Consider the following 20,266-nt stretch of genomic DNA (forward strand, 5'->3'; position numbering starts at 1 on the left):
CATATATGTTGTTGTATGCTTGATTCTACACCTGTAGTCCACCACTTTTCTCTCTGGGTCCTCCGAAGTTCAGGCAAATACCCCTTCCAACACCAGCTCTGAGACTATGGGAATTTAACCTCTCGGAGCCTCAGACTTTACCTCGATAAAGTGGAGATAGTAAAACGTATGGTGCCTACCTACCTCAGGGCATTGTTGATTATCTTAAATAAGAAAACAGCTATGTCAGTTGATACGGTTTACGACTACGACTATTAACCCTTGAACAGATCATCAATTCCCTGTCCTGGGCCTCCGTTTCCCCATATATAAAATCGTATCCCATGTTGTCCAAAAATCTATTCCACTCTAAATCCTGTGATCCTCACCTTTCCGTTATAATAGACCCAGGATCATTACACAGGTCCTGAAAAGAGGACAGTAGCGAAAAAGTGGGGCAGAAGGAACGTAAACACAAAGCAGAGGGAGAGGAACCCAGACTCTAAGCGTGCCTCGAGCATCCCTAAGCAATCTGGGAGCACGTACTCCGAACTCGAACCCGAACCGAATTCAGGCCCCTTCTTTCCGTAAGGGGCTTGGGCCAAAGGGCATGCGCGCGCATGTGGCGTCTCCAGCCTCCCACGTTCTAGCCGTGGAAGTTTGGAAGCTTCGGTGTCCGTGGCAACGAGACGCTTTTCCCCTGTGGGAAACAGCGACAGTAGAAGCTCCAGCTCTCATCACCGGAGAGGGGTCGGGGCGGGAGGGCTGGGGAAGAAACCCCGCTCCTCTTGCCCAGCGCAGCAGGGTCCCTTTCCAACCCTTCCCGCCCCAGCTAGGAAAGATGCCCCTGGAAGTGATAGTGGAGCTGCACATTCGAGCGGTAAGAAGACCAACGCATCTAGGTCCCATTTTGCTCACAACCCTTCATTTCACGCCTTATGCTCTGCCGCCACTCTTATTAACCGCGGTTAATTTTAGCTTCTAGCCAGATTCCGGATCCTCACCCTCACCAGAGTTCTCTTGCGACTTAACAAATGCCTTGTCTCCAAGCTTATCCTTCATATAGTTAGTTCTTCATTGTTATTGGAAACTTTTCAGCTTCTTTACCAGCACCCTACCTTCCGCTTGGGCTCTGTTCTTCCTCTGTCCCATTTTTCAGAGACCACTTGTTTCATCCTCTGTGCCAGCTCCCCCGACCCCTTCTGCTCATCCATTTAAAATAATCCTAGACTCAGTTTGGGAAGTGTTTGTATCCTTTTAGTCCTAATATAACCACTAGAAGGCGCATACAATTAGCACAATCACCAAGTGAAAAATTGCCATTGCAATATAGACCAGCTGATTTTCTTCTGACCCAGTTCACTCTAGAGCTAGCTCTGGTTTGCTCTGGTCGACGAAAATCAATTAAATATTACAAGACATTGCCCTGGATGCTCCAGAGTTGCTGTGTTTTTTCTCTCTGGTCACCCACTGTCTCCAATCTTGGACGCAAACTCTCAGAATGTTAGAGCTTTAGAGCTGGTATGTCTCCTTTTTTGGTGGTAGGCTGATGAAGAGTTCTACTTTCAAACTAATATGGTCATCCCTAAGGGCAGACTTAGAGGAATTCAGGACTGGAAAATGTAGTCCCCACAGACATTGGCCACGTAGCAAAATCGGCGATTGTGGGCCTTGGATTCATAGATGTAGGGCCCCAAGAAGCTTTAAAGATCTAGCCCAACCCTCTCAATTTACAGGAAGCTTAAATGATTTGTGAAAGGTCACTCAGGAAGTATGTGAAAGAGCCAGGATATGAACCCGGGTCCTTTGATTCCAGAGTCAGCAATTTTTACATGTCTGAGAGAGTGGTAGGAAGGAGATCTGGGCCAGTTTGCTGTTAGTACATAGATTCAGAGTGTGTGTGTGTGTGTGTGTGTGTGTGTGTGTGTGTGTGTGTGTGTGTGTGTGTGTGTGTGTGTGTGTGTGTGTGTGTGTGTGTGTACTGCATCAACTAACTGTGAGATCTCAAAATAATCCAAGAATGAAGACACTTATAAGGAGCTAAAAGATAAATTAGTCTCCCTCAACTAAATAAAAAGTGCATTGCATTCAAGTTTAACAGCACTGTTTAGGTTTTATTGTGATTCTGAAACTGAATTCCTTCCTTTACAACAAACGAAGACATTTATGGTCCATAAAGTACTACTTATTACATTTGCATTTTCTCCACAAATCTCAATTAGGAAGAAACAGGCCTGTGCTTTAGGAATCAGGAAATTTAGGGGCCATTTAATGAAGTGAATGTCAGTGGCATAAACATTCAACAAAATTACCCTGTCTTAAAGCCCCTAGGAGTTAATTTGGGGGGCTACAAAAAAGAGTCTCATAAACTTCTGGCATAAAATTGCTGTAAAACTGAAAAAGTAAAGTAAAGTAAAATGGAACAAAATAATTTAGAACTTCACAGATTGAGGGCAGTACACTGTTGACTCTGGAAGTGGAGAGGTAGTCAGTGTTGGGTTAAAGTGAAATGAAAATGATTTCATTTATCCCCAAGAAGTAGTTCCAGTTTTTGAGTGCCACCTAACATTAAGAATTTTACTCTTTTACCTAGCTAGAATCAAGCTATATTTGCTAGAGCTGATTCCAGATACCCAATACATCTGCAAAAGGGTACTGTCAATCACAGTTTTTTCTATTTGAGTGCTGATAACATTCTTATATTGAATTGTATAATGATTGACTCATTGTCTAACTTAAAGTTCTTTGTGGGTAAAGCATCTTTTAAATAATTTAACCAATCTTCCTTCCTCCTCCCTCTCCCTCGCTCCCCTACTGAGGAATGATAAACATTCTGATTAGGCAGTCTTTGGCAATATGATTTGAGGAAGCACCCTGGATGCATTTCTATGAATAAAACAAGTCAACATGAAAAAAATTCAATAATTATATATTGTGAATCGTACACCAGCAAGCTCATAGTAATGAATGCTGATGTTTGAGAATCTGATTGTTTTAATTTCCATCATCCTCAAAATCATTACAGGAAAAAAACACCACCCAAATACAACATAAGAACTTACAAAATACACAGGTCTTTTTTATTATTCCCATTCCCCACCCTGCAGCAGTTTTATCTTTTATGAGTGGAAATGATGGCAACAAAGCACATGTCTCAGCAGAGTGGTCCATGTAATAATATATGGGCTAACTCACAGTTACTCTCTACTAGATAAAATGTTTCCTCATAGGAAACTTTCTAATTGATCTTTCCCAACATGTGGCTTTTTGATGAACTCTTTTGAAAGAGATTCATTTTTAGTGCCTTCTGTCACAGTTTTGGGATTTCTGACCTACTTAATAAATATCCAGCAAAACTGCCATAGAAGTGAAAGCCAGTCCCACTCCCACACCTTTCTCATTGCCACCTCTCAGGCTTTGTTTTTCTTTTCTATTTATATTGTGTGCTCCTCCACTTAAGTCTTCTGGTATCTCACCATGATGTGAATGGAACCTTGAGTTCTTGAAGGCTATGTCAAAGAAATACAAGCTTTGCAAGATAGATACCATCACGATGGAAAGGCTTCACATACAGGATTGGTGACATCTCTGGGCCAAGGACCATTCTGGCTAAGTTGGAAAAGTTTATAACCATAGGACTAGCCACCAGTTGATGAATCTTTTTTTCATCCACAACCTACATTGGTGGAAGGTGCACTCACTCTGATGAAATAGTAGGTCCTTGAAGTATTAGTGTATTTTCTATTTTTGGAGTTTCAGCCATTGGGTTCTTTTTCATATGCTACCAGGTAATATTAGATAGGAATGGAAAACATTAGTATTCATCTTTTTCTATTTTTAATGGGATGGGGAAGAATAGTTCCTTATCTCTTCTCTATGTTCCAATCTGCTGCATCAGCAAAGATCAAGTGCCCTCCCCCAATCTATCAAACCCCTCCCCCCCACAAAACAACAAAACCAACAACAAAAAATGTGTGGGTTGTTCAAAGTGAATAAATTAAAAATTTAAAAATCACATCTGTAGCACCAGACTTTCAGAGATAAGAGTAGTAGAATTTTTGTCTTATATCTTTAAATTATGTCTGAAATCTACCATGGGACAACACAGCAAAGTGAGTTTTTCACCTTACTGCACGTTAATAATGTAAAACATGATTCTAGTTAACACTTCTTTCCTCCCCCCCTTTCCCTTCTAAAAAGAAGTGCTATGAATGGGTGAGATGTGGAATTATATTATCCACAAGGTAAACTTTCAAAAAAAATTATTAGTCAACAGCAAGAGAAACTCCTCGTTTCCTTTGCTATTGGCTTGCTGACAGAGTTGTTCATGAAGATCTATGTCTAATTCTCCCTGTATAAATATTTTATTCAGCTAATATGGCTGTGGTCACCTTATGCCTGGTACATGCTCCAATAGCAACCATCAAGATGGCATCTTTCCATTTAGACTCCACATTTCAAAAGAAGTCCAAAATGTCTACAAGAGCTAAGCAAGATGGGTGCTGGTGTATCTTTGGTCCTTTTTCATTCTGGAAGCTTTCCTGTCTTCTGGTGCTATATACAATCAAATTATCTACTGGAGACTCCACAAAGCAAAAACAGCAGGGACGTTGAAGGGAGACAGCCAAAAGTAGTCCACTATGCTGTACTGTATGTAACCCAAGAAAAATCCAAAAGCTACGTCGGTGACATTGTGCCTTCCCATCATGACCCTGGACAGGCCCAAGATGAAGGCCCACAGCACGATCAGCACCCTCAGCGGAATGGCCAGCACCAGGTGGTGCAGGATGAAGCGGGACACCAGGGCGGCCCTGGTGGCATGGCCCGACGGGAAGGAGTACTTGTCCACCGAGAAGGTGAAGAACATGTCCATCTGGTTGTGCGAGGGCCGGGGCCGCCGGACGAGCCCCTTGAGCAGCGCCACCAAGCCCAAGTCCAGGAGCAGAGCGAACAGCAGGTTGACGAGGACCTCGCGGCCCGCCCAGCTGGCACTCCGGTACAGGCAGTACGCGGTGCCCGCCAGCCACGGGACGCCGTGGCCCGAGATCTCGAGCAGCTTCAGGAGGGGCCTGGCGCTGCCCCAGGACGAACTCTCCCCGGCGCACACGCCCAGCCTCTTGGACATCCACAAGTCAATGGCCAGCAGGGAGCGGAGCGCGATGCCCGCGAAGGAAGGGTTCAGCCTCATGCAGTCCTCCTCGGGCAGAGGGGGCGGGGGCGGCTGCGGCGAGGCCGCCGGGGCCGGGGGGAAGGAGCCGCGACGGTGCACCGGGCTCTCGGAGGCCCGGAGCCGCGCCGCGCTCGGCTCGGCGCCGGGGCTGCGGCTGCTCAGCAGGGACTGGAACTCGAACCTGCCTCCGCCGTGGCTCCCGTGAGCCGGGCTGCCGGGGTGACTGCCGCTGCCCCCGCCTCCCGCGCCCGCCCCCGGGCCCGCCGGGCGGCCGTCGACGCTTCTCCGGGGGCTGGACATGTCTGCAGCCAGTGACCGCGACCTCAGCCGCAGACCCCTGACAGTGACGGCGGGGCCGGAGCCCGAGATCTCTTCCGCTTCCTTGTGGGAGGAGCCGAGGGCCGGGAGGGCGGGGTGTGGTGAGCCGGGGCGGGGCGAGCGAGGGCAGCGGCAAGGAGCCGGAGATGGTAGGGATGGAGCCCGAGATGGCAGGGATGGAGCCGGAGGTGGTAGGGATGGAGCCCGAGGTGGTAGGGATGGAGCCTGAGATGCTCCGGAGTCCAGAGGAGGGAAAGGATCCCTTAGCCAGAAGAGGTCGTTTCAGTCGTGTCCCACCTGGCGTGGCCACATTCGGGGTTTTCATGGCAAAGAGACTAGAGGGCTTGCCATTTTCTTCTGGGGCTCGTTTTACAGATGAGGAAACTGAGGCACACAGGACCACGTGCCAGGGTCACATAGCTAGTGAATGAGAACGGATTTGAACTCAGGATTTGCTGACACCATCCATGCCTGTCCACTGCTCCATGCAGCTGCCCGACAGTTCTGAAAAAAAAAACCAAACCAATGTATGTATGTATGTATGTATGTGTATGTATACATGTGAATATGTGTGCAGATATTGTATATGTGTGTACATATTGTATAAATGTATATAGTAGAGTATAAACAGGTTTAAATACCAATTAATGCAACTAATAGAAAAGCCCTCCAGACCTTCTTTCATAGTAGTGTGCCAACTGTTTGTTAAACAAAGAATGGATTCAACTACTTATATTTGAATAAATGTATTTATATTTATTTAGCCTGGAGTCAAGAAGACTCATCTTCCTGAGTTCAAATCTGGCCTCAGACACTTACTAGCTGTCTGACCCTGAGCAAGTCACACAATCCTGTTTACCTCAGTTTCCTCATCTGTAAAACGAGCCCTAGAAGGAAATGGCAAACCATTCCAATTTCTTTGCTACGAAAACCCCAAGTGAGGTCAGGAAAGTGGACAGGACTGAACTACAACAAATTTGCATGGATAAAATGCCTATAACAACTTATCAGTTACTTCCCTTGAGTCTCTCTTTAACTTTCCTTTCATCTGTTCATCTTTTATTACTTTTGTCTACCTTTTTCCTTTTCTGTAGTTTTAGTGGAGAGGTAAATCTATCATAGTAGATAGAGATCTGGCATCAGGCAAGATGACTTGGGCTCAAGTCTCACTACTGAGCCAAACTGGCTTTGTGAGCATGGATACCAAAGTCACTTCACCTCAGTGTCCCAGACAACTCTGCAAGGGTAGAACAGTTGGCGATCTATCCGCTTTTGGTGAAGGAAGTTCCTTCATGGGGATCTTCCTTTACTATGAAATCATCGGTCTTGACCATTAATAGTCATTGTTAGTGTGTCCTCTGTTCTTCTGGTTAGACTTTCTTTCCTTAGAATTATTCTAATATATGTTTCCTTATTTCTTTATTTTCTCCATCCTCAACAATATGAATCATGTAGTATTCCACAGCATCATTACATTATAATTTAGGGCGCCATTCTTCAGCTATTAGACTTTTATATGGTTTTTACTCCTCCCCAATAAACAATGCTGCCATAGATGGCTTTAAACCTTCTCTCCCCTCCCTCTCTTTTTGACAATCTTCTCAGGTTATATTTCTAAGTAACAGGATTGCTGAGTAACCAGCACAGGGTAATTTTAAAATGATATTTGCCTTGTGCTGATAGATTCTGTCCAAAAAATATCTTATATCATATTGCAATTCCATCAGCATCATATATTTCCAATTTTCCATGACTTAGCTAATGTTGTTTTGTTAATTTAAGTTTTATTTTTTTTTCTACTTTGATGGGTCTGATATAGGTTTCATTTGCATTTCTTTGAGTATACAAAGATGTTAAAATCCTTTGGGAGGCAAGAACTATTTTGATTTCTGTCTAGCACCAGAACTGAGCCTTAAAATAGGTACCTAGTTTGAATTGATTGTGTTAATTATTATTGAAGCTGACAACTTTTTCAAGTGGATATTTATGTGTCAATAGGTATCGAGGGGAGAAAACTGGATTTGAAGTCAAAAGATTTTGATTTGAATCCTTACTATATGACTTTCTCACCTTAGCATCCTTATTCTGGCATCAGTTTCCACCTGTAAAAAGACAGGGATCATGGATTTAGAGCTGTAAGGACTTTAGAAGCCTCCTAGACCAACCCCCTCACTTGGTAAATAATTTCTACAGTTCCTTCTAGTTCTTAATGCTATAACAATTTGGTTTTCCTCTTATATAAACTTTCTGTTTATATTCTTTGACCATTTGATAGTCTCTTCTGAATAAGACATTAAGAAAAATGATTGTTTCTCTGGCAAGTGAATCTTAGCAGAGAAAGAGGAGGTTCTTTGATCTTTATAATTGTTTTCTTTCTTTTTAAGATCACCTGTCCAGGTGTGTTTCTTCCGGACAAGAAAGAACTTTTACTCAGTGTCAGCATTCTTGATCAATATAAGGAGACAAAATGCTTTCCTGCTGTGTTCCCCCTTATGATTCATGAGGTTATGAGATTTGACAAGGTAAAACTATTTTCTCAGTTTGATATCTCTTTACAATATCTTAATGGATTGCAGTTTGCATAAATTAATTCATTTGATTGTACAAAACCTATATTGATTTGCTTACCATTTTGGGTAGCTGGATGGGAGGATAGAATTTGGAACTCAAAACTTTTAAAAAATGTTTAAAAATTTTTAACATGTATTTGGGGAAAAATAAAATATTATAAAAACTTAAAAAAAAATAGTTACTATCCCATGATTGGAGAAGGAGTAGAGGAGCTGGTTTTGCATCCCAAATAATCTTATTAAGTTACTGCCACGAGTTACTATTTTCTGTTTCTGGAATTTCTGTTACATTTTCTGACAAGAATGTGCTTTGTTTTACTGAATGCACATAGAAGTATTAGAAGTAATTAAATGAATTTACAAAAGCAGTTATCCTTAAATGCCCTTTTTTAAACCTAGAAACATTTTTACAGGGTGGTGGGGTAAGGATATAAACACATCAGTTATCAAACATCTTGCAGAAATTTGAGAGCCTGGACAGTGAAAGACAGGACTTCTCATTTAGAGAGTCCAAGTTCTCATTTATGTAAAACTAAAGTAGGCACATCTGATTCTATTACATTGTTAATTTAAAATATTTCTGAACTCCAATTAATAACCTACTGATTTCTAACAACAGTTTGCAGACTCTTCTCATAAAGTTGTACTGCAATGGTTCATCATGGTGTGGAGGTGACCCTGTGTTGTCAAAGCTATGCCAGTCCTAAGTGCAAGCTCTGGTTTGAATAGTTTGAACTTTGGGCCTCTCTGCATCAGGACCAGCCCAGAGAGGCTCTCCTTGGAAAGGCAGCTAGTCATCAGTGATAGCTTTGTGGCCATAGTAATTGCTAAAGGGTTGTGATCTACTTCCATAGAAAGAATACTGAAATCACCCACCCTTGAGGTATTGAAACATTATTTCACAGGATCAACTTTCTGGTACAATAGTAAAAGAATGCATAGTCTCCCTCATGCAATTAGTTGTAATAGATTTGAAGATATACTCAACTGTGGCTTTGGCAAAGTCTTTAATTTTGTCTCATACAAATGAGGGGGAAAGTATCTATCCTTAAGTGGGTACCCACTTAAACATCACAGAAAGTGATAATCAATGAAGTTTTTTTGATCTGAGACAAAAATATGATTTTCTACAGGAGAACTGGTCATTATATTTGATATTTTCACAGTGACTAGTAAACTGATGAAATGGCCAGAAACAAACAGAATGAAAGGGAAGTGTGGTCTTTGAAGGACTGTAAATCCTAGGGGGAAGGACTTGTTTTGGGCAAGCACAGTAGGAAGTGACAGACTCAATTACAAACAGCAATTTTAAATGGACTGGAAATTCTAAATGTCTTTGGGAAGTATTGAAGTTCAAATTAATACATTATGTCAAAGCAGCTCCATGACCAAGGACCTCCTGTGGGGGAATAACTCTGGGACTTTGTTAGATTGAACTCCATTCTGTTAGGTTTTTGGGCTGCTGGATTTTCCGTCCTGGTTTAGACTTTATATTTGTATATATTTCATTTTGTTTATTGCTTTTTGCCCTTTGTTTCATTCTTTTTATTTTTTTAAGAGGTCATTGTATTTCTCTCAGGCTTCTTGTTGCTTCATGTTCGTTTTCTGTCTTTTTTCTTAATTGTATGTGGGTTTATACACCTAATTGTATGTATATATTGTATGTATGTTTATATTCCATCTCTTATTTTGCTCATTCTTTCTCCATCTGTTTGAGCACTGAATTTGGAGGGGGAAAAAGAATGATCACATTTTTTAAAACAGAGGGGCAGCTAGGTGGTAGAGTAGATAGAGCACTGACCCTGGAGTCAGGAGGACCTGATTTCAAATCCAGTCTCAGATATTTACTAGCTATGTGACCTTGGGCAAGTCACTTAACCCTGATTTCCTCCTACTCTCACTCTAAAAAAAGAATGGTTGCTTTATAAAAAAAGAGAGAGAGAGAGGGAAGGGGAACAGGGTTCAAATTCTGTCTCTACTTTTTATTGGCCATGTGACCTTGGGCAAATTACTTTATTCCCAGAGTCTCAGTTTCCTCATCTGTAAAATGGGGATGACATCCCTCAAACTATGCATCACACAGATTTGTTGTGAGGCTTAGAAAATAATAAAGTATTTAAAGTAATTTACAAAACTTAAAGCACTATGTGAATATTGGCTATTATTCTTATTTCCCATAATAATTTTTTATATACCTACCTTACAATCAAAAGATATGCTTCTATTTATTTTCCTCTCTCTCTGTTGGGTAGATGAGTGCTTTTATGTTGAAATAATTAATCACAAGTAAACTCCAATTTCTGAAAGATGATTGAATTTCTAGGATCCTACAAATGTGTAGACATTTGCAAAAAGTATTCATGACATTCCTGGACCAAAAGACTCTCAGCCCAGTAATTTTATCACCATAACTTCAGTCTTTGTTTTTAAACTAAAAAATTAGTTATGTTTACAACAGAAACAAAAACTACTTAGTGTATTTTAAGGGAAAGAGTCAGGAGCAATTTGGATACATTTTAGAGCTTTTGAGACTTTTCTCCAAAATATAGAATTATCATTGGCACCATTACCAAAGATTGAATACTAGGTAGATGCTCTGACCCATTTGGTGTTTCTTATTTTGAACTGCTTTATATTTGGGCCTACTGGTAAGGTATGATGAGTGAAATGCCATGCTGGTATTTTGTACGTGCTAACTTCCCCCACTAAAACTGGCATGTGTAAAATTTGAGTGCAACCTACAATTATTATTTATCAGGATATGTCAGCATTTTTTCATTTCTGAGGGATTTTATTTTGAGTTGAGCCAATATTTAGTGATAAGCTATATTCATACCAATAATTTTCTGAGATAAAGGTACTTGAGTAGATCTATAGGTAAGTATTTTTAGAATACTCAGTTGCTACTTAATAAATTAAGTTTTTCATGATTACAATGGAAGAACTTATCTGAGTGGGAAAATAATAATCAACTAATTCATATGTTCTCCACACAGTCACGCAAAATAATCCTTATTGTGAAAACAAATGAATTCTGCTATGCAACAGCTAAGGATAGGCTTACAGATGCTATCTTGGACTCTCAGATCCATTTCTTTCTGTTTATTTGGATGTTCACCCTGGTGCCTATGTTGTCAAGCTTCTGAGAGATGGATTTAAAGAGCAAAATGTATATGATTAAATAAATGATGAATAATCAATAAGGAGGGAAGAGTTGAGGCTCTGATGGTCATAGTGAGTAATGGTTTTTCATTTAAGCACAGTTCATATTACCATACCTCAAAGCCAAGCAGCAGATTTTGAAATTCTGGTTTTGGATTCATTTGTTACATAATAGTAATTGCTGGTCCAATAGTGAAAGGAATTTTCTCAAACATCATTCGTTTAGAAGGTATGAATGTAGGTCATGTATGTATGGAGTTACTTTTCAAGGTTGCCTCCCAAAAAATCAATTTGATATTTTTTAACTGAAAACATTATGGTGCTTTTATAAGAATTCTAAAGACCTGAACAGTCAGCTGGTGAACTCAACATATAATGAACGAAAAAATATCTTTTAAATTTTAATCAAAAAATATGTTGATGACCTTATTTCAAAATTCTGAAAAAGTTCTCTTTGAAATTCAAGGCAATTTTAGGAGACAACTGTGTCTCAGCTTTCTTTCAAGGCCTTCAATTCGCTTTTCCTTTCACATTTCATGTCCTTTTGTTCAACTATCTCATAAAATAGTTTCTCCTCAATTTTTTTTTCTAAATAAGACAGAGAGAACTCTGTTGTAGTTTGGGATCTTTTATTAAAATATCTTCATCTTTTCTACTTTATGAGGAGATGAACCTCTGTATTGGGTGAGACATGGTAATAACATGATCTTAAGAACATTCGTAGAGAACATTTGGACTGTATCCATATTTGTAAAGAGATAACATGCAATTTCTCAGTTTATTCAGGTTAAAAATCCCATCACCCACATTTTCTTAAACTATTCAGATCATTAAGGCAGAGGTGAATTTAGGGGTTTGAATAATAAGTTATTTAGTCTATACCTCACTCTGCAGTTGTAGCAGTGTTACAATGGTAGCATTAAATAACGTTATTTGACTAGATTCTCTTTCTTAAATAGATGATAAAGTTAAGGGATTAGGTATATATTAGCCAAACATCACACCCTTCTCATTGGGTAGATTGGTTAATGTAACCAGATTTTTTCTAAATAAGTTTTCAAATGCTTCATGACGCAAATGTATATTTTTTTCTTTCCTGGAGGTAGATATTATGCTACATGGGAACAATTTCAAAGAGTTACTGTGATGTTCAAATGGAATAATATCTGTATAGTCCTTTTAAGCTTTAAATGTCAGCAGTTTTTGTTAGTTATTGCTAACTTGATTTTGTGACTGTAAGGACCCTAATAGTGGGCATAGGTAAGATGTTTTAAAAAATCTTTTCCTTTGTTTCTAAGTTTAGCGAGTTGCGTGGACAAAAACAGAGGAATCAAGAGCATTTATTGAATATTTTCTGTAAGCAGAACACCTTTTTAGATATTCTAATGAGACTCTTAATTGGATACACTTATATATTTGTATCTGATCCTGAACTGGATAGTTTTGTCCATCAAAAAGTTAAGATTAGGCCAAGTTGAATTTTTTAAAGTGTATTTTACACTCAGTTATCTAGTTTAGGCTTTCTTGACTGGGACCATTGCAATGATCCTTATAACAAAGCAAAGATTTCAAAAGTAGACGTAACTTCAAAACCTAGTTGTACTCGCAGTGGTCTGTCATTAATCTACAGTTCTTTAGTACAGCTTTTGATTATTTGGAAGATTGCAATCTAATTTCTGTGAGTACTTGACTATGAACACTTTTTGTTTTTCTCTCTAGATATTTTTAAATGCAGTCGATCCAGCTGCAGTAGCAGAGTGTCTAGAAAGTAGGTACTATTTAAAAAATTATCAAGAAAGTGTGTGTCAATTTATCAATGTGTAATTTTCTAATTTATGAATAACTACTATCTAAAAGAAGATTTATCTTATGTAAAATCTGGCTCTCATTTTTGGGTTTCTTTTACAGAACTCTTTGTAAAAGATGAACTATTAATTCACTGGAATAAGAAGATTCTCCATCACATTCTTAGACTATTTTTGCCTCATTTTTTTGGAGGTAGAGTTACTAATTGGTCCCTTTCCTCTTTTGTTTAAGGATACAATCTGGAATTTGCAGGTTTCCCATTTGATAGATGCTTTCTGCTTTAGGACAATGGGTGGCAGGAGAATATTGACATAGTGTTGAAAGCAGGCAGGAGGGAAGCAAGGTAAAAGAGTAGGCATGGGAATAGTCTAGACCCTTAGAAATACTTAGGAATTTGTGAGTAAGAAGGAGTTGGGGGTCCAGAGTCAGATAAGAAGTGTGAAGGAGGGCAGATACTGATGATCTAGGTGAGAAACAAGCTATGAAATAAAACCATAGAAGCAGTTTGGAAACAGAAATTCAGATGATGAAGGGTAAATAAGGCAACACATTACACCAAAGGCCAGTCAATGAGGCAGGCAGGCAGGCAAGAATCAGAAAGTCCAGAGAAGTGGAAGTCAGAAAAGAGAACAAATCATGTTCAGATACTCAAATGCATAGTCCGACTAATAGTACCAGCTCTCAGATGACAAGCAAAGGACAGCAGGAGCAAGGAGATTGATTCTGACGCAAATTCTTTCCCAGTCAGAAGTTTCTTATGAATTTCCTGATGGCTCAGAAACCATTCCTAGGGCTTAGCCAAGATGAGATACACTATGGAAGGCATTTTGACTGAGGGGAAATGTGGAACTGAAAAATAAGGGCTGATTCTGAGAGATGTCATAAAGACAACTGAAAGAAATGGGCCAGTATTAATGTATCAAGTTTGTTTTCTAAACATTGCCTAAAAAACAAATATCTGCTCTGCTCCAGTCCCTTCCTCTCCCCCCATTAATTGTTGTCCTCTTTTGTGGCTTTCTGGAAGTCTTTAAACTTGGGACAAGTATTCATTAAGTCTTTTTCAGCTATATGGTTTGGAAAAAATAACAGATTGTATGTTTTTAAAAATATGATTATCTTCCTTGATCCGCTAAGTCTGGCCATCAGAAGGCATGACCCAGGAGCCCCTCTGGTTTAAGGTGAGAAAGGAGTTTAAGTTGATCGGGAAAAATCGTCAGTATTGTAATCTAGTTCTTCCTTATTTCTCCATTTCTCAAAAGAAAGAGAGGCTGATTGGACATCTGAAACTTAGATTCTGCCTGAATTTATGTTGGGCCCAGCTCTGAGGTACAAGTTAGGTTAAAGACAATTCAGTAACTGCTTAATAACTTTTTCCTTGAGTTGAATTAAAGAGACCAAATGACGCCAGCATAGTTAGGGATTTTGGAATCACAAAACCTGAGAGTTAGAGAGGATCTCAAAGGCCATCTAGTCCAATTCATGCCTTCATATGCACTGGAGAGGTTTCTATCTAGCTACACATGGAGACCTCCAGTAATGAGGACCCTATAGGATGTTCAGGGTTGGAAAAGTCTTTAAAGATCTCTTTACCCAACTCCCAGGACATATGGGGTGCTCAAGGAGCACTAGCACCTCTACCATGAGGGCTTGCCAAGCCCTTTTCAGGGGTATTCATTTACCTTCAGTGTCCACCTGATGCACCTACCTGTCGCCTGTGGCTCCAAGAAGCTGTAGCATGTGCAGCAGTTATATACTCCAGTAAAACTGTCTCAGCAGATGGGCTAAGTCAGGTTGAGGATAACAGGCAGGTTTCAAGTCAGTTGGTGAGTTGGGGGATGTCTACACTAAGCATGTGAAGAATTCCTCTGGCAGAATGGGTAGATAAGAACAATTTGTTCCAATGGCCATGAAGGTGGCTGAAGCAGGTGCAGTGGAGTATGTAGAACTTGGCCAGACATTGAAGATGTCTTGCATTCTGGGCCATCACCTATCATCTTGATTTTTGTTTTGTCACTGAACTTTGATGACTCTGGAAGAAAGAGTGAGACTGATGACTTTGTGGAACTCTGCCTTCCTTAAATCCAGTGTACGTATGGGTCATCATCCTGTGATGTCATGGCTCCTCTTAAAAAATGAAGGACAAATCACCATCATAGCTCAATTCCCTCATTTTGAAGTTCGGGCACTCTGCAGCCTACCTTCTCCAATCTACCTTATCAGTTTTATTTTGTTTCACTTCTCTTTGTATATTCGAAGTTCTAGTTAAATTAGATGACTGTCTATTCCTTGCCCTTATGCTGTCCTCTCCCAGGTCATTAGCATGGTATACTAAATTTGGAGAGCTAAACTTAAGAGTCACTGGATCTGAGTTTGAATTCTACCTCTGCTACTTACTACCTGTGTGACTTTGGACAAGTCAACTTAAACATTCTGGGCCTCAGTTTCTTCATTTGTAAAATAAAGAGTTTGGATTAGATGACCCATGAGATTCCTTCTAGCTCAAGGTCTATAATCAAGTCTGTACGTTTTCAGAGACTAGCTCCACATTTCTGAAACTTAGGTCCTTTTCATCTCTAGATGGTGTAATCTTTTATTTTTCAAGGTATACTTCAGGCTACCTCCCCCATGAAGCTTCTCCTTATTCTGCCAGCTGGCATACCTGGTTTTATAGATTTGATGTTTCTTCTATTAGATTGTAAACTTCTTGAAGGCAGTGAGGAGAGGTGGTGGTGGTGGTGAGTACGAACAGGGGTAGCTCCAGTTGTTTCTTCTTCAGTATATCCCTAAGACCTTGAAAAGTACATTGCACAAAATAGTCATCTAATAAATTTTTTTTAATTGAATTAAGTTGTTAGTTGTCTTGCCAAAAGTCATGTAACTAGTTAATGGCAGAGTAAGGGCTAAAATTTAGCTTTCTGGGTTCTGAACCTTAATTCTGTACTCCTTTAACCATCTCTGATTTGTTATATCAACAGTTTGAGCTAAAGTCCATTTAGGTGGCAAATCAACAAAACTTATCAAACACTTTGTTCTGGGCTAGGTGCCCTGGAAGATACAGAGAAGATAGGATATCTTCCCTTGAGAAGTTCACAGTTTTGTTAGGGGAGATAATAGCTATGTTCTTAAGCTCTTAGAATTTAGAGTTGAAGAGGCCTTGGAGATCATCTAGTGAATCAAAGATTTTTAACCTAGATTCCATGAATTTTGTATTTATTTTTAAATTTTTTATTAGTTTATTTATTTTTAGTTTTCAACATTCACTTCCATAAGTTTTAAATTTTCTCCCCCCTCCCCAAGACAGCATGAAACCAGATATAGGCTCTACACATACATTCCTTTTAAACACATTTTCACATTAGTCATGTTGCATAAGAATTATAATGAATGGGAAAAGCCATGATAAAGAAAACAAAACAAAACAGAAAAGAAAATAGTCTGCTTCACTCTGCATTCAGACTCTATTGTTTGTTCTCTGGATGTGGATGGCATTTTGCATCATGAGTCCTTTGGAATTATTTTAGGTCCTTGCATTGCTGAGAAAGGCTAAGTCTATCAAAATCAGTCATTATACACTGTGGCCGTTACTGTGTACAGTGTTCTCCTGGTTCTGCTCACTTCACTCAGTGTCAGTTCATATGTCTTTCCAGATTTTTCTGAAGAAGTCCTGTTCATCACTTCTTACAGCACAATGGCATTCCATTACATTCATATACCGCAACTTGTTCAGCCATTCCCCAGTTGATGGGCATTCCCTCAATTTCCAGTTCTTGGCCACCATAAAAAGAGTTGCTATAAATATTTTTGTACATGTGGGACCTTTTCCCATTTTTATGATCTCTTTGGGATTCAGCCCTAGAAGCAGTATTGCTGTGTCAAAGGGTACGCACATTTTTATAGCCCTTTGGGGATAGTTCCAAATTGCTTTTCAGAATGACTGGATCAGTCCACAGTTCCTCCAACAATGAATTAGTGTTCCAACTCTCCCACATCTTTTCCAATATTGATCATTTTCCTCCTTTTTTGTCATGTTAGCCAATCTGATAGGTGTGATATGGTATCTTTGATTTGCATCTCTCTAATCAATAGTGATTTAGAGCATTTTTTCATATGACTGTAGATAGCTGTGATTTTTTTCCTCTGAAAACTGCCTGTTCATATCCTTTGATTATTTATCAATTGGGGAATGACTTGTATTCTTGTAAATTTGACTTGGTTCTCGATATATTTTAGAAATGAGGCCTTTATCACGGACTCTAGTTGCAAAAATTCTTTTCCTCCATAAATTTTAAAAAAACCTTTGCATTTTAATATAAATATTTGCCTGTAGATCAGATATATTTTATTTTTTATTATTTTGAAAAGAGATCCATAGCCTTCACTAGACCTTTATAGGGGCCCATGACACACAAAAAAGATGTAGGACTCTTCACACTAGTAATAGTAATAATGATAACGGCTAGTACTTTACATGTGGTATCTCACGTGATCCTCATAATAACCTTGTGAGGCAAGTGCTATTATTATCTTCATCTTACAGATGAGGAAGTGGAGGCACAGAAGGGTTGAGTGACTTGCTCCGGGTCACACAGCTAGTAAGTGTCTGAGGCAAGGGTTGAATTCAGATCCTCCTGAGTCTAAGACGAATACTCTCCACTACATCACTCAGCCACCTCCAATTCCATCATTTTATAGATAAGGAAACTGAGGTCCAGAGAAGTGAAGAACTTGTCCAAGGCCACCAACTGGTTCGAGTATCAGCAACAAAGCCTAGCTTCAAACCAAGGTCTTACGGCTACAAATACAGTGCACTTACTGTTTTATTCTGCTACCTCTTGTAGGATAAGTGCCAATGGGGGCATCTAGATAGGAAGGACTGAATTCTTATAAAGAAGAGATCACTTCCATTGCATAGAGAGAAGCCTTCATGGAAAAAGTGGTATTGAATTGAACCTTGAAGGATAGGTAGCTTAATCTTGTCCCTCAAGTATCTCCCTCATCTTTTGTCAGTATTGCAGAACATTACTGCAAAAGAGTGTAGGACGGTAGAAAGAATCCAGGGCTTAGAAATTCAGAGCTGAACTGTGACTCTATTAGTAATTACTTTTGAGCTCTTGGACAAGTTATTTAACGTTTGTGAGCCTCAGTTTCCTCATCTGTAAAATAAGAATATTGGACTAAACCACAGGTTCTTAGCCTGGTGTATGTGAACTTTCTTTTTAAAATATTTTGAAAACTCTTTTTTCTTGTAATCCTATGAGATTTACAGACTTTATTCTGAGAAGGGGTATGTGGGCTTCACCAGACTGTCAAAGGGATCCAGGACACCAAAGCATCTAAGGATCCCTAGAATAGATGAAATCTGTATTCCCTTCTAGCTCTAAATATATGATCAAATGATTTTAAAATATGTACTTACGTAAAATGCTTTTATTGGCTTATGGTCAGACAATTTCTCTTTACTCTATCCATTTTTAAAAGTATTTTCCTAATAATCTTTGTCAAAAGCCCATTGTTCGCAAATACAATTCTAATTTTATATGCAGTTTGTGTATTTAGACAAATAGCAATACTTTTTGAAAGCTAGAATCATCCTTTGGTAATGGAAATAAAAGGTTGTGGATTAAAATTTTGAGGAATTGAGTTCAACAAACATTTATTAAGTATCTGCTCTGTGCAAGGCCAACCTAGTTAATAGAGGGCAGGATGTTAGAAAAACCTGTATTTAATTGTGCTTCTGACACATAATGACTATGTGACCTGGGTAGGTCACTTAAACTTTCAGTAGCCCAGGTAATCCCCTAAAACTAAAAGTTACAGAAAATTACCAGCATCAGTAGAATATGTTTCCACACTGATTTCACCACACAAATGAAATCACAATTTTGAATACAGACCCTGCCCCTTATAACCTCTGTGACCTTGGATAAGTCATTTTTATCTGTGTGACCTTGGGCAAGTCACTTAACTTCCCTGAGCCTTGGTTTCCTTATCTGTAAAATATGGGTTAGACTGGATGGCCCCTGAGGTCCCTTTTAGCTCTAGATCTGTGAACTTTTGACAGATTGCTTAACTTTTCCTCTCTTGAGGTTCAATTCCCTCATCTGTAAAATGAAGTGCTGGGACTAAATCCTATGAACTCTTCTAAGTAATATGAAATAAGAAAGGCAATCAGAAAGGGCCTTAAATACCAGGCTGACATGTTTGTAATCAACCTGAAAGGGAAAGGAGTTTTCAAGGTGAGGGAGGCAGTGTGTGTGAGATATCTATGTCTTAGAATAATTATTCTGGTGCCTTTATGAAGGATGAATTGAGGAAGAAGGAGATTACAGACAAGCAGACCAGTTAGGAGGATATTTTAGTAGTTCAAAGGAAGATGAAGTTTGCTGGTGGAAATGGGGGATGAAGGAAGGTAATGAGGTGCAGTGCTGAGGTGCAAATGAGAGAGATGTGAAGGAAAAGGATATTTAAATGTCATATAATGATGATTTTAAGAGGTAAAGTTTTCTTGCATTATATCAGTTAGTACTTTTATCCTTGAATATTAGACTACCACTCTCTAATATGTTGTCAATTCTTGTCCCTTAATTTTTCGGGTTCTGCAAGTCTCTGAGTTTACAAAGGGTGCCAGTATTTCAAAACAGTGTCTGGTCCAATGATGTGGGGCACTTTTTGGTGGTGTTGGTGGAGGGGAAGAAGGAACGTTTTTTGTTATTGTATAATTTTAAATGTTTGAAGATTTGGACTTTCCAGTTCTGTCTCCGATAGCAACTTTCTAAAGTATTGTGATGTTATTTTTTTTCTTACAGCTTATATCATCAGGTTTGAACTAATACAGCTAATACCTCCAGGTAATGTGATAACAAATATTTTTCTAAATATGCTTATTTTATCCTTAAACAAATTTTACTTGACTTGATTTTGAATCATTATTGTAAAATTATGAGTAGTCGTCCTATAAAAAAAGACAAGAAGAAGAAAGTGAAAAAAGTATGTTTCAATCTGCACTCAGCCAAGATTAGAAGGAAAATAGGAAACTGTGGGGAGGGGGAAACTTACAGCAAGTTCCTCTGATAAAGACTTCGTTTCTCTCTCTCTTCCCTTTCTCTCTTCATATATATATATATGTATGTATATACATATATATGTGTATGTATGCATATGTATGTGTGTGTATATACATATATATCTGTACACACACACACATATTCTTCAGTCAATGGGCCTCACCTCCTTTTAGTTTCCTCTTTTCCTTCTAATCTTG

At 39.2% G+C, this 20,266-nt stretch overlaps 2 protein-coding genes across 3 annotated transcripts in view; one reads left to right on the plus strand and one right to left on the minus strand.

Annotated features, from left to right (window-relative positions):
• Positions 1 to 667: 667 nt before the first annotated feature.
• The window catches only part of SPATA6L (spermatogenesis associated 6 like), an 87,204-nt gene continuing 67,605 nt past the window's right edge, over positions 668 to 20,266 (plus strand). For both annotated transcript variants that reach the window (XM_072597375.1, XM_072597383.1), the window contains exons 1-4: positions 668 to 859; positions 7,852 to 7,989; positions 12,919 to 12,967; positions 19,812 to 19,853. In XM_072597375.1, the coding sequence (XP_072453476.1) occupies positions 821 to 859; positions 7,852 to 7,989; positions 12,919 to 12,967; positions 19,812 to 19,853 (268 nt within the window). In that variant the 5' untranslated portion in view covers positions 668 to 820. The remainder of the gene's footprint in view (positions 860 to 7,851; positions 7,990 to 12,918; positions 12,968 to 19,811; positions 19,854 to 20,266) is intronic.
• PLPP6 (phospholipid phosphatase 6) lies at positions 3,810 to 5,541 on the minus strand. Its single transcript, XM_072597392.1, has one exon. It carries the CDS (start codon positions 5,447 to 5,449, stop codon positions 4,553 to 4,555), a length of 897 nt encoding a protein of 298 aa, XP_072453493.1. The 5' UTR covers positions 5,450 to 5,541; the 3' UTR covers positions 3,810 to 4,552.

Source organism: Notamacropus eugenii, chromosome 1, assembly GCF_028372415.1.
Source record: "Notamacropus eugenii isolate mMacEug1 chromosome 1, mMacEug1.pri_v2, whole genome shotgun sequence".
NCBI lineage: Eukaryota > Metazoa > Chordata > Mammalia > Diprotodontia > Macropodidae > Notamacropus > Notamacropus eugenii.

What these genes read in the sequence shown, in the direction of transcription:
- PLPP6 (XM_072597392.1), bottom strand. Translation starts at nt 5,449, where the DNA reads ATGTCCAGCCCCCGGAGAAGCGTCGACGGCCGCCCGGCGGGCCCGGGG.